This window comes from Phaseolus vulgaris, chromosome 3 (assembly GCF_051622355.1).
Source record: "Phaseolus vulgaris cultivar YP4 chromosome 3, ASM5162235v1, whole genome shotgun sequence".
NCBI lineage: Eukaryota > Viridiplantae > Streptophyta > Magnoliopsida > Fabales > Fabaceae > Phaseolus > Phaseolus vulgaris.
This window is the reverse complement of record NC_143500.1, coordinates 35,857,865-35,872,310: the sequence shown is the minus strand read 5'-3', so window position 1 is coordinate 35,872,310 and position 14,446 is coordinate 35,857,865. Positions and strand designations below refer to the sequence as shown.

At 29.9% G+C, this 14,446-nt stretch overlaps 1 protein-coding gene across 1 annotated transcript; it reads left to right on the top strand.

Moving 5' to 3' along the window:
- Positions 1-8,856: 8,856 nt before the first annotated feature.
- On the top strand, positions 8,857-10,485 carry LOC137807281 (putative WRKY transcription factor 17). The gene is made up of 3 exons (XM_068607842.2): positions 8,857-9,673; positions 9,754-9,879; positions 10,034-10,485. Exons 1-3 carry the CDS (start codon positions 9,015-9,017, stop codon positions 10,209-10,211), a joined length of 963 nt encoding a protein of 320 aa, XP_068463943.1. The 5' UTR covers positions 8,857-9,014; the 3' UTR covers positions 10,212-10,485.
- The last annotated feature ends 3,961 nt before the right edge of the window (positions 10,486-14,446 follow it).

Sequence of the window (14,446 nt, the reverse complement as noted above, 5' to 3'; positions counted from 1 at the left end):
CTCCCATTCTAATTAATTCTTAGGGTTTCTCTAATTTTTATATGTCATACTGTGAGTCTGAATGACTTCACCACTTAATTTTTCTTTATTTCACTAATGAATGTAGCAATTCATCCAAGACCAAAGTTCTAATCATCCTTCGCAGGTTGGGTTTTTTAGTCTGAGTATATTTTATTTTTATTACAAATGATTTTTCATGGTTAATACCAGTTGTAGTTTTACCATTAGTCCGCAATACTTCCATTGCCTTGTTTCTTTAATTGTCTCATTTCTAGTTATTATTGCACGGACAGGATAACATCAAACTTCATCTCAACAATTCACTTCTCCACACACTCTTTCTTTGGTTATTTGTGATGTTTTCCCTTCTTTTTTTCCCAACTTTTTTTTTTTTTCAGTGAATCTCTTCTTATAAAGATATTTCGATACTTAAGTAAATTTTGTATATTAAAACAAAATATTAGTGAGAAAATTTATCAAAATGGTACAATTCACTTTAAAAATTACACAAATGAAAAAATCAGAAAAAATTACAGAAATAGACATTTCTAAGTCAAAGTTGTCAATGGTGTAAGAATTTGACAACTTCAGTTTAAATAAATTGTGAAGAAATCGGACACTTGATTGACAGCTTCGGTGTATTTTATCTAAATTAAAATTGTTAATTCGGTTGTCAAGTTCGGTTGAATTATTTTTAAATAATTAATATTTTTAAAATTTAAAAATGTATATAATAATAATTTAAAAATTGTTTAAAATTACATGAAGTGAATAAGAATGTTGTGAAAATTTGTATTTTATAGATAAATAATATTAAAAAATTAAAACTAAATTTTGTTTTGACAAAAAAACAATGTTCCCTTAAATTAAGTTTGATTAAAAATAGGTTGTGTAATAAATATAAAATATTTAGTACTTTTTAAATATTGTTAAAATTAAATAATTTTGTTATTTTAAAAAATTTGAAATTATGTTTGTGAAGTAGTGTTTATAGTTGATACAATTATAAATGAAAGGGGTAGCATTTAAACAATATTTATAAAATGATAAATAAGTACAATTTATACATGATTAGAAAATAGGAATGTAGGAAAAGTTGTCATTTATGAGAAGTTGTGCCACGAGGTGGTCTTCTTCGTTGTCTTCGACGTTGTCCTTGTGGTTATTGTTCGATTGGAACGGTAGGAGGAGTCGGAGGTAGAATGTCATCGTAAGTGTCTTCAACTTCATTGTGCTCACTCTGATTTCTGAACACCTGTGAAGGCATTGTTGGTCGATAATACTGCATGGATGACATTGGATTGTAGGCATATGAGGGTCATGGTAACACTGAGTCAGGTGAACACCTGGCGGACGAAAAGATTGTTGTTGAAACAATTCAACTTGAGAAGAAGACCCGACATGATGTTGATAGTGAGGTTATGTAGTCTCTTGTGGCATATCATACTGTTTTGAAAATATGTGTTAATTTTAGATGAGTCAATGAAGAATAATAAATAATTTTTTAATTGAACGTCATCAAATGATGACTGTATAAGCAAGATGTAGCGGATAGTATGGTTGATGTATCATTGCATATATGTTGACTTGTCATGCAAATGACCATTTCCGTTAAACTAATTTCACTGAATTAGACGATTATTATGATGGTCATTCCACATAACTATCCATGCGACATGATATTGTGGCTAGTATCGATCAGTCTGTCCTCTCATATCCTTTCTGTAAATTTGACTTTGTCTAGTTGCCACAACATGTGAGTGTAGCTAAAACAAAGCATGTTTAAACAACAATTATACGATAACACTACAAAAAAATCATGAAATAGAAATCAATTTTTAGAGACCAAAATAATTAGTTGCGATAGTAACTAAATTAGAGACCATTTTAGAAACTAAAAAAAATTGGTTTCTAAATTAGTTTCTATTATTGTTAAATAGTTTCTAAATTTGGTAGCAAAAACCTTGGTTGCTAATTAGATACCAATTTAGAAACTATTTAACAATAATAATAGAAACTAATTTAGAAATCAATTTTTTTTTTTAGTTTCTAAAATGGTCTCTGATTTAGTTACTATTGCAACTAATTATTTTGGTTTCTAAAAAATGGTTTCTATTTCATGATTTTTTTTGTAGTGTAAGTGAAGCAAGTGGACAAAAAAAAATATTCATATATAATATAATATAAAATATTAATAAGTAATAATATAAAATAAAAATATTCATTTATATATATAATGTAAAAATACGACTAAGACCAAAAAAAATATTTATATATAGTAATATAATATAAAAATATTCATATATAATATCATAGCAAAATATTCAAAAAAAAATTATTCATGTATAATATAATATAAAATATTCATAAATAATATAAAAATATAAAGTTATTTATGTATAATGTAACGTAAAAATACTATATGAAAAAAAATATTGATATGTAGTAATATAATATAAAAATATTCATATATAATATCATAGTAAAATATTTATAAGATTAAAAACATATAATAAAAAATATTTATAACATCTTAAAAAGTTATTCATAGATAATACAATATAGAACATTCATAACTAAAAGAAAAATATAAAAATATTTATATAATATTGTCCGAGAAAATATCACTACAAGAAAATCATGAAATAAAAACCAATTTTACAGACTAAATTTTTTTTTGTTTCTAAATTAGTTTCGATTATTGTTAAATGATTTCTAAATTGGTATCTAATTAACAAACAAGATTTTTGCTACCAAATTTAGAATCTAAATCATTGATAGTTAAAACCTTAGTAGCTAATTAGATACCAATTTAGAAACTATTTAACAATACTATAAACTAATTTAGAAACCAAATTTTTTTAGTTTCTAAAATAATTTCTAATTTAGTCACTATAACAACTAATTATTTTTTGTTTATAAAATTGATTTCTATTCTATGATTTTCTTTGTAGTGCATATTAAAATATAGTAATATAATATAAAAATATTCATATATAGTATCATAGTAAAATATTTATAAGATTAAAAGAAGTATAATAGAAAAATATTTATAACATCTTAAAAAATCTTAAAAAGTTATTCATACATAATACAATATAGAATATTCATAAGTATTTATAGAAAAATATTCATAATATTTTTAAAGAATATTCATATATAAAATTATATTAATATGTAAAGAGAGAAATTATTTTTTCAAGTAAACTAACACACCTAAGTACTTCAAAAAATTGACAAAGCTAAAGAAACATGAAGCTCGACATGGTTGAATGTTAGGGGAGTAGGGATCTATTAAATAGGAATTGTGAATATGTGACAACCTCCACCCACACTAATGAATATTAAGTTTGAATTTAAACTTAATTGGCAGATAATCTTTGAGCATTGTTATTATTGTACCCATATGACCAAAGTAAAAATTATCGTAGTCATGTGAGGAAAAAATTATGAGCAAAGTGACAATTAGTGTAGACTAGGCATATGATATGAGAAATAAAGTATTTATTGTGAGGAAATAAAGAGAGTGCACGCGGTTTGAATGAAAATTGTCAATGGTGTTTCAAACTTTTTTATTTGGTTTAGAGTCTTGGATGAGATGTCTTTCGAGAGATCGAGATTAGTAAATTTAACTTACATTTTAAAAAAATATTTTTTTTTCAATCCAACTTAACTCAAACAAATACAAATGATAAATTGTTTTGCTCATGAGTTTTAACATAATATCACACATAAAAAAAACATGTAGTTATTATATTATCTATTATCTTATTACTATCGTTCGCTTGTGTCTCATCGATTCTATAAATTTTTTCAATATGAAATATTAGATGTGAAGAAAATGTGTTCACAATCTTATTTTTGTGTGGTGATAAAGATCTCATTGTGGAAACTAATGAGGCAAAACTGTTGCATATACTTTCACAATAGAGCAGAGTTGAAAGATTCTATTAGCAGGAGGGTGTGTAGCTTTCTCAATGGCTTTTGATGTCTTACTTCACCGTTTCATAAAGGTTTATATGCTTGTCAGCAATGGATCCTTCATTTTTGCCCAGAAATTCTTGTGCTACTGTTGGTTTTATGATAGTAGGCTCCATAGTATATTGGATACTGTATTCTAAAAGAATGTTGGTAGATTTCTTTTCACCATATTCAATTCACTAACTCACTAACTAGGATTAAGACGTTATTTAGTTAATTAATTGATTAGAAACATTAAATTTATCCTAAATTTATACCTTTTCAAAATCACTTCCAATATATTTTTATTTATTTTTCAAATATTTTCATTAGTTTTAGCTTTTAATCTTTTTCATATTTTTATTTTAAAACTCAACTTGTTTTGTTATTAAGATATTTTTTTCTTTACATTTATTATGCAAGCGAACAGTCAAAATAAAATTTAAAAGCACTCTTTATTAAAAAAAAGAAATTAACATTCTAAAGAGTCTAAAAGAATCGTTGAAAAAAACATAATCATTTTTTTCGTATACCATTCTACACCCAAAACCACTAGAAATGGCATATCCCTAATTGAATTTTTTTCCCCTATAACTATAGAATGTGTATATGCTTGATTGCTTTATTTTGTGTGAAAAAGATCATTTATAGTCAAAACTTTACTTAATTTTTGTCTAAAGATACCATTTTTTTAATCATCAAATTGTGCCTTGAGCTTAATAAGCTTAGACCTGCACTCAATCACTAAGGTACGTGAAATAATCAAAAAGCCGTTTATAGTTTTTTAGAATATATTTCTAATTTTTTTTATAATTTTTTTGCCGGAATATATTTTTTGTATTATATAATTGTTTTTTCATGATGTAATTTTAGTTCTTTAATTCTATTTCGAAATTTCATTTTCAGAACACAAAAATTTATTTCAAAATTTTCTTTTTTAGAATATATTTTTGAAATTCTAAATTTTCAATTCCAAAGTAAAATATAATTTTAAAATCTCAAAAATTAATTGAATAGAAATCTAAAATCATCTATAAAATGATCTAAAATCATTGGGTACAGCAATCTATTTGCTTAAGTTTAAAGTATGGCAAATTCTTCCTGCACCATATCAATTTTAACCTCCACCATATCAATTTTTTAAATTTCCAAAACTACCCTCCTGCACCATATCAATTTTAACTTCCACCACATCAATTTTTTAAATTTCCAAAACTACCCTCCTGCACCATATAAATTTTAACCTTCACCATATCAATTTTTTAAATTTTCAAAACTACCCTTATTCCAAATTAAAAAATCCAAAATAATAATTATAATTGAGAAATAGAAAAATACATGCTGGACAAAAAATTATGAACACAAAACTAAGAATACATTCTGGATAAAAAATTTCAGAATTCAAAAATATATTCCGAAAATTGAAATCCAAAATATTTCAAATAAAAGTTTCAAAAATAATTTTTCTATTTTTGTGTAAGGTTATTTTCGTCATTTAGGAGGGATATTTTTGTCATTTTCTAGAGTGATTGGGTGCATGCTGAAATTGATATGGTGGAGGGAGAAATTACCTTAAAGTATTGGTTCAGACCCATAATGAATTGGGCTGAAATTGAGAAATTTGGGAGTGAAGATCAAGTTTGCTCGGTCCTTCTTTAACCACTTAATCCATGGGTTAATGGACGAGTGTGCAAGCCCAACAATAAAATAAAAAATTATTGGGTAATAAAAGAAAAACTATTGAAGAACTAGAAAATTATTTTTTACAAAAACTTAGAAACATCTAATATAAAATTGATAGAAATATAATAATAATAATAATAAACATGAATTAATAAAACAGTAAAGTTAAATTATCTTTTAAGTAAAACATCCAAAAACTAATATCTCCATTTGTATAGGTTTGATTAACTTTGTAGTTTTTATAAAATAAAAATGTTTTTGGTTTTTTTCTTTATTTTCTGTCTACAGTTTCTTCTCTTAATTTGTTATATATTTGGTCTTTATTGTAATTTCATTCATTAAATTTAACAGCGGTGAAATCATGATAATGCTATTACATGTGACATTAATAAAACTGTTAAATCAATAATGTTAAGAAGGTGCAAATAATATTTGACATAATGTTTTAAAATAGTTAATTGATCCACCCACGTATTAATAATCCGTAATCAAAACTCCTAAATGGATTAAGTTAAATAAGATGTGTTATGGTGGATTACCACTTTAACTAGCCCTATTTTGTAAGTTTACACCTTTATATAATAAACTAATTATAGGGAATATTTGATAAAAGTGAAATTTGTAGTTTAGTTTTTTATTAACAACAGTGAAATTCGTATAACACTTTCTATTAGGAGGTACCATCATTCAAATTAATGTAATTTCTGAAAAGATAGTTGTTAACCATTGACTGACTGTGAGGTGCAGCCATTGTTAACCTCCGTGTTCTGCTTTTTTCTTTCTGACCTAATTCTGAATATGAATCTTATGGCGCTTTGAATACTCTTCCCACGTCTTCAGATTTTCGTTGAAACTATAAATTCTACCTGGGCATTATAGTAATTTACTCTTCCTTTATTTAATGTTTTTCGAGAACATCAAAATTAATTAATTTTAGGAAAGTGAACTTGAAAATATACATAAGTTTCGTTAAAACATCATTAATATGTAGGAATATAAAACATTTTTATTTTACCTTACTTTTGTTCTCTATGATAAAAGGTGTGTATATATATTCTTAGGAAAGTTACTTTCTCCTAACAACCTAGTTTAATAGCATGTTTTATAACCCAATTACCATCATTTTATAAATTTTATTATTTCGCATACTTTTTTATTATATTTTCAATTTTTCTGTATTTTTTATCTATTAAATATGCAACAACAAACCGGCATGTTATATTTTAATACATAAATTTACGTCATATTTTTCTATTTCCAAAAATATTACATTTAACATGTCGTTATACATTAACACATGAGTAAAAAGTAAAAAAGTAAAAAATAAAATATGATACTAAAATAGAGGGAAAAAACTTCTATGGTAAATTTGGCAAATATATTTTACATGAAATTAAACCTAGAAACTTTTTTCTATCTGCGCTTCATTTTTATATATTTATTTGTTCACATACTTTTCATAAAATATTTTATAGATTATTAAATATGAATTAAATATATTAATGGAAATAGTATTTTGAGAGATGACTTTTTTTAAGAAAGTGATTGATTAGAATATAGTGTTGTGTTTTAAAATAAAGTCTCCCAATAAACTGATTTATTTGAAATGTTGTATCGTAGGTCAACCACCGTACGATGAAGCCATAAATGAGGGTCCATGTTAACTAACCCATGAATTGAGGAAAGCAGAAAGCTCTAGTTTTGTCCAGGGTTGCAAGAAATGATGAAGAAAGAAAACATTGCAGAAAAACGTTGAACACAACATTGTTGGTTATATTAAAACAATGATCGTAAATGTCAACCAAAGTTTAATGAAGTTTTGTACGTTGGGCTTCAACTCCTCACCAGCGTCACAGACTCTGGCTATTCTATTAGATGCCATCTTGTTGACCAAAAAACAAAAGTTAGATGCCATCTCCCACCTCTCAATTATTCCTCTTTTCTTTAATAGAATGGAGATAGTGTACATGTGCTCCTAAAAGCATATTAGTTATTAGCATATAATAGAAATATTATCATAGAATAAATTCCTATTAAATATCAACTATCCAGATCAAATCAAATGCCTATTACTTTCTACGGTGTTAATTTGCATATTTTAAAACCATCAAGAATAAAATATTTCTATTATATTCCCCTATGAGTTGAATTAGAGTGACAAAGAGATTCGGACATGATTTTTTTAGGGTAAACACCATGATAATGTTTATTTTCATGGGTGTTGTGGCTGACCAAAGTAGGCATTGACCTAACACAAGGAATCAAGTTGAGTAATCTTTGTTACTTTTTTTTTTCTCCTTTATTGAAACTGCACGCATTACTTTTTTCATCGTATTGGGAATCCACGCTAAACTTCAAAATTAAAGTTCATTTAGTTGCGATCACCATAGAGAGATGGTCAACCATTGACAAAAAGACAAAAATGGAAAAGCTAAAGGGCGAAACTTCCGAGGAGATCCATATCATTTTATACTATATTTTATTACTGGAATGCACTCGGTGCTATACGTATACGCTAACTAATTAATGCCAAAGTCTCTGCAAGTCAACAACAAAATACCCTCTTCACTTTTCAAGGAACAATCTTCATTCTCGATAAACCTCAAAAGCCAAATTCAGAAACTTATCAAACATAACTTATTTATTGTCCTTCTCATCTCAAATTTCTAATAATAATAATAAAAACGAAGTGGTCGATAATAAACATTTTCAATATTAATTGAGTACAGTAAGTGCATGAATGCGCTTGAAAATGACAAGACTCTACGTAATATAGTGTGGTCTTTCCATAAATTAATGGTATGCTAACAAAGAGAGAAACAGAACAAAAGAAGATAATATCTCTTCATTGTCTTCCCCCGTAGTTTCAACTTTGGAATTGATATGAATGTGTAAGTATGAAGGAAGGGAAATGAATTAATGAAGAGGAGTGTGTGGGTTGGCGGTGATGATTTATTTTGCATTTGAATTTAAATTTTGTATGGTAAAGATTGAATTGTTGAGTTGGGTTGGGAACTTCCCTGGGGCTTCCAACCAAGAAAGAAGTGGTGAGTGGTGGGACACACCACCAAGTCCTCCTTTGAAGCTTTACAGTAAGTAAACATTGTGTTTTGTCGCGGCACACCTTTTTTTGTATTGATAATGAATAATGGTATTGGTGGAATAAAAAACTTATTTCTAAACAACATTATTCTACCCATTACTTCAATTTGCATGCAAAAGCAAAGTCCAACCAATATCCACGCTTCCATTGACGAAACTTAGTTGACTTTCTCATCCACCCTCTCTTTTATAACCAACCCCTTTCCCCTTCTCCTCTCTCCCATCAAAACCAAACCAAACCAAACCAACACCAAACTCTCCAACCCTCCATGCCACTAGATCTTGAAGCCCTTCCCAAGATTAGGATGGAAGAACAAACAGCCATTGAAGAAGCAGCTTCCGCTGGGTTGAAAAGTATGGAGCATCTCATTCGTGTCCTTTCCTCTCAAATCCCTTCTTCTTCTTCCGCCGCCTCCTCTTCTTCCACACACCACCGCCGTCTTAATCTCAACCACCTTGACTGCACGGAAATCACCGACTTCACTGTCTCCAAGTTCAAACAAGTCATCAACTTGTTGAATCGCACCGGTCACGCTCGCTTTCGTCGCGCACCTTCCCATCCCTCTCCCTCCCCCTCTCTTCCTTCTCCACCGCAACCTCACACTCAAAAACCCGCTCTTCATTTTGCAAACCCTAAGGTCAAGTCTATTCCCAATCCCAACCCTTCTTCCACGGATTTCTCGGTCTCTCAATACTCCAAGACCAAAGACACCACCTTTACCATATCCCCTCCCATCTCCACCACCACCTCCTCCTTCATGTCCTCCATCACGGCCGACGGAAGCGTCTCCGACGGCAAGATCGGCCCCGCCATCCTCTCCTCCGGGAAGCCTCCTCTCTCCTCATCCCACCGCAAAAGGTGTCACGACGCCACCCTCTCCGCCGGGAAAGCCTCATCCTCCGCCAACTGTCATTGCTCCAAGAGAAGGTAAAATTCATTTCACACCCATTTTAATAAATTTCAAACTAAACAATAAAATTAATGATTTTGTTTTTGCCTTTCATCAGGAAATCCCGTCTGAAACGAATGATTCGAGTGCCGGCGGTGAGTTCGAAGATCGCCGATATCCCTGTGGACGAGTACTCCTGGAGAAAGTATGGTCAAAAACCCATCAAGGGATCACCCTACCCACGGTATTTTTTTTACTCCTACCCTTCTGTAATATTGTTGAATCCGTCAAAGTCAAACATCAATCTCCACCCCTTTCAACTTTGGAACCCTCGAATGATATAATTATTTTATTTTTAACATTTGTCGGAGATTAATTATTCTTTTTTGTAATGGCAGAGGGTACTACAAGTGCAGTAGCGTGCGAGGGTGTCCGGCGAGGAAGCACGTGGAGCGGGCCCAGGATGACCCCAACATGCTCATCGTTACCTACGAGGGAGAGCACCGTCATCCGCAGCCGCGTCTGCCGGAAACCGCCGCCACCGCTGCAGTTGCTTTCGGTGCTCAGGCTGTTTAAGCGAGTGGTAGATCGGAAACTTAGAAACCGAAACCGACAGTGATGAGTGATAGCCGCTGTTTGCAATTAACCGAGGAAGTTGTAACGGTGGTGTAACAGTGGGGAAAAAGAAAGGAAGTTCTTGCAAGCAAGGCAAAGTAAAGAAAAGAAGCAAAGTCAACTTTTGCTTTGTTGGTTGTGACCTTTGTGGACCAGAAGAGTCCTCCTCTAGCAGAGGATAAGCACTTTTTTGTAAATTTGACAAAAATTTATAAATTATACTTGTTTTTTTTTATCTTTTGAATTGAATTAATTGACACACTGAATGCATTGGAGCAATGAAAAAATGATTCTTAATATTTATAAAAGTAGAAATAGTTTTTGGTTGGATTTAAAAGGTAGGATTATATTGTTGGGGAGGTGTGAGATATAATGTAATGAAATCCAAGTTGAAAGAAAAGTATAGATTCGATTGGGTTGAAAAGGAGGGTTGAGAGTGAAAGAAAAAGTCAAAGGTGAAGTGAGAAATGGAGAATCTCTGTAACTTGTCTATGGAGTATGCTGCCAGTGGGTCCCACTCCACCAGATTCCAATATTTGGGTTGCATTGTAAAATCAACACACTCTTTCTTCTGCTTTCACACATTTCAAGATATATATATTATTCAAATATAACAAAACAAATATCACCGATAAATATGCTTTTTTCTTCTTGCCATTTTTTTAAAAATTTTCTTTTTTTATTTAGTTTCATTCTTTAATAAATTGTGTCAATTTTATTTTCTTAACAATTTCTTTCGGTAATTTCCTTACACTTAATTTAAAGTAAAAATAATATCAAGCATTATATGAATTTGTTAGTTTTTCATTTCCTAAAAAATGAATTTTTATTCCCTTCATTTTTAAATATCTTTTTAAATAAAATAAATTTACAGAAATACTATATAAATCTTAGGGTGACAAAGCGGGCCAGTCCACTCCACATTGGCCCGCACCTGGCCCGCAAAAATGCAGGGCGGGTTGGTTTCCGCAAAGTTATTGAGGGTTAGAATTCCCGATCCGCCCCACATTAGAGTTGGCTCGCAATTTTTTTTTAAAAATTAAATATTACTTTTTTTATATTTTGTTGTTAAAAAATTGTCAAATTAAACCTATATATTTGTTACTATCAAATCCAATTTTTTTTTTCTTCCTTTTCAAACATAGTCAAACATAAAAAAAATTAAACATTAAGATAAATATAAAATATCACTATTCTTCCACTTCCAAAACATTAAACATACCTAATTTCAAAACATTAAACATAAACATTAATTAAAAAACATTAAACATAAACATTATTGACATTCTTCCATTTCAATAACATTGGATGTCGCCTTAGAAGAACTTTCATTATTTTTTCATAATTATAATCTTCTCCGTCATCTGCACACATTAAAACAATGACATTTTTTTTTCTTGCTGGTTAGCGGGCCAGCCCGCCCCGCTGCTGGCCCGCGCGGGCCGCGGGCTAATGCGGGTTGAAAAGGTTAACTCGCCCCGCATTTTTTACCTGCGGGTCGCGGTCAGTCCGCATGGCCCGCCTCGCTTTGCCATCCCTAATAAATCTGAATTTATATTTTTATTAATTATTAATTATATTCATCACTTTATTCGAAAATATACAGTAAGTGAGAATAAAGATATTTTGTAAATAAATATATTATTTGTAAAGATATAGAAAAATAGTCTTAGAAGATCTAAATATTTTATTATTAAATTTAAAAGAGCATATAAATAGAAATTCAGTTATTTAGTTTTTATTTTAAAAAAAGAACTACCATCTTTCTAAAAAGCTCTTTTCCTTTCCTCTTTCTTCTCTATAAGATTCTAATCTCCTCGCTCATCAGTTCGACGATCGGAGTCAATTATCAGACTTCTAGCAGTAAATACTACAAGACTGTCTGATCAGAATCTCTGATGGAGTAAGTTCTCTTTTGCTCTTCTCTTTGAGTCAAATTTTGAACTTGTTAGGTTGTTTCTGTCTTTGCTTTGCATGTGATCCTTTTAGCTTCAGGGTTAATCTCTTTTAGCTCAGGGTCATAGTGATATAGTTAGATCTTTTGTTAGGATTTTGTGGTGCAAGTTAAGTTATCTTTAAGTTCTTGATGGATTTGGAGCTCTTAGTAAGTATCTGCAAAATTTTAGGTAAGGGAAGTTAGTTTAAATTTCCAATAGAACACTAGGCTAAAATATATCTAGATGACGGGGTCATCAGTCTCAAACTTTCTTCCAAGATTGTTTGTTTCAAGTATATTTGAAATTGACTGAGATTTGAATGTGAAATTTGATATATGGTTGTTGTTATAAAATTATAATGTTGTTGAGTATTGGTTGTTTGATGTTGATTTAGAGTAATTTCAGCTATAGCATGAACTTTGTTATTTGGGGTGCACTCTGGTGTCATTTAGCTCACACTAAAATATTTTCGTTCAATCCAAAAGTCTTGGGTGCACTCTGGTGTCATTTAGCTCACACTAAAATATTTTCGATCAATCCAAAAGTACTAGGTGCACTCAGGTGTCATTTAGCTCACACTAAAATATTTTCGATCAATTCAAAAGTACTAGGTGCACTCTGGTGTCATTTAGCTCACACAAAAATATTTTCGATCAATCCAAAAAGTATTGGGTGCACTCTAGTGTCACTTAGCTCACACTAAAATATTTTCGATCAATCCAAAAAGTCTTGGGTGCACTCAGGTGTCATTTAACTCACACTAAAATATTTTCGATCAATCCAAAAGTACTGGGTACACTCTGGTGTCATTTAGCTCACAAAAATATTTTCGATCAATCCAAAAAGTACTGGGTGCACTCTGGTGTCACTTAGCTCACACTAAAATATTTTCGATCAATCCAAAAAGTCTTGGGTGCACTCTGGTGTAATTTAGCTCACACTAAAAATGTTTCGTTCAAGCCAAAAGTCTTGGGTGCACTCTGGTGTATTTTAGTTCACACTAAAAATATTTCTTTCAAGCCAAAAGTCCTGGGTGCACTCTGAGGTATTTTAGCTCACTAAATTTTTTATCTCAAGCCAATTATATATATACATATATATATTACTATTATTATTATTATTTTAGCATAGTTTATTTTGGATTATTATTATTAAATGACTTTTTAGATATATTTGGATTGTTTAGAAAGTTTAAAATATATGTTGTGATTGAATGGTGTATTGATGTGTTAAATGAAGTGTGCAATGATGTGAAAGTAAGATCAAGACATAGTATTTTCAGGAAAGAAAATATCGTGTTAAGATTGTGTAGGATGTGCATTGATTAGGAATTTGTCTAGAAGGAGATATCCTAACTCTACTGAGATAGTGAAATCATATAGATGAAGTTATTCAGGTGGTGAGAGTCGAAGAAGATTCATATGAATGGGTAAATTGTTTGAAAGATAACTAACTTGACCTGTTATATGAGTTAACCATGTCATACTAGAAGAGAGATGATATTGAGATTATTTATGCGCATAGCTGTGTGGATTTCACAGTGATATAGTATGATAGGTGCAGATCTCTGAGTCTAGGTCAACGCACGAGTCTTCCGAAAGTAGAATCAAGTGTCTATGTGATATGAGTCAGTGGAAGTCTGACATGTGAAAGATGAATGTTGAATTTTAATAGACACTTGATGATTTGAGAATTTGTATGAGACTTGATGATTTATGTTTATTAATTTCAAATTGAAATTTTATAGAAATTTGTTTTATATAGCTAGCTTACCCTGTTATTTGTTTGTGTTGTTTCTTTATCTATGATGATTGTGTATTTACACGGGAGTAGATGATGTTACAGATGATAGAGCTCATTAGTGAGAATCTGGACGATGAAAATATTTTATTTCCTTTTGAATATTTGCTTTAATTTTTTTGAAAATATTTAAAGTCTTATGAAGAGATATGTTTTGAAACATTTTAAGAGCTGTGAATAAATTTATATTATGTTTATATATTCATTTTAATATTTTATACATATTATAGTTTTTAGATGTGGAAAAATATAGGAATATTATATTATTAACTTAATATATTCGTATATTATAAATAAAAATATACAATTAAAAAAATACACAATATATAACGTAGACGTTTAATTTTTTTCTAATTGTAATTTTTATTCAAATATATTTTTAGTCCCGTAAACGAAAATACAATTTTACTTTTGTCGAGTTATAAATATTTCAATTAGTATATAACAAATAAATCTGGT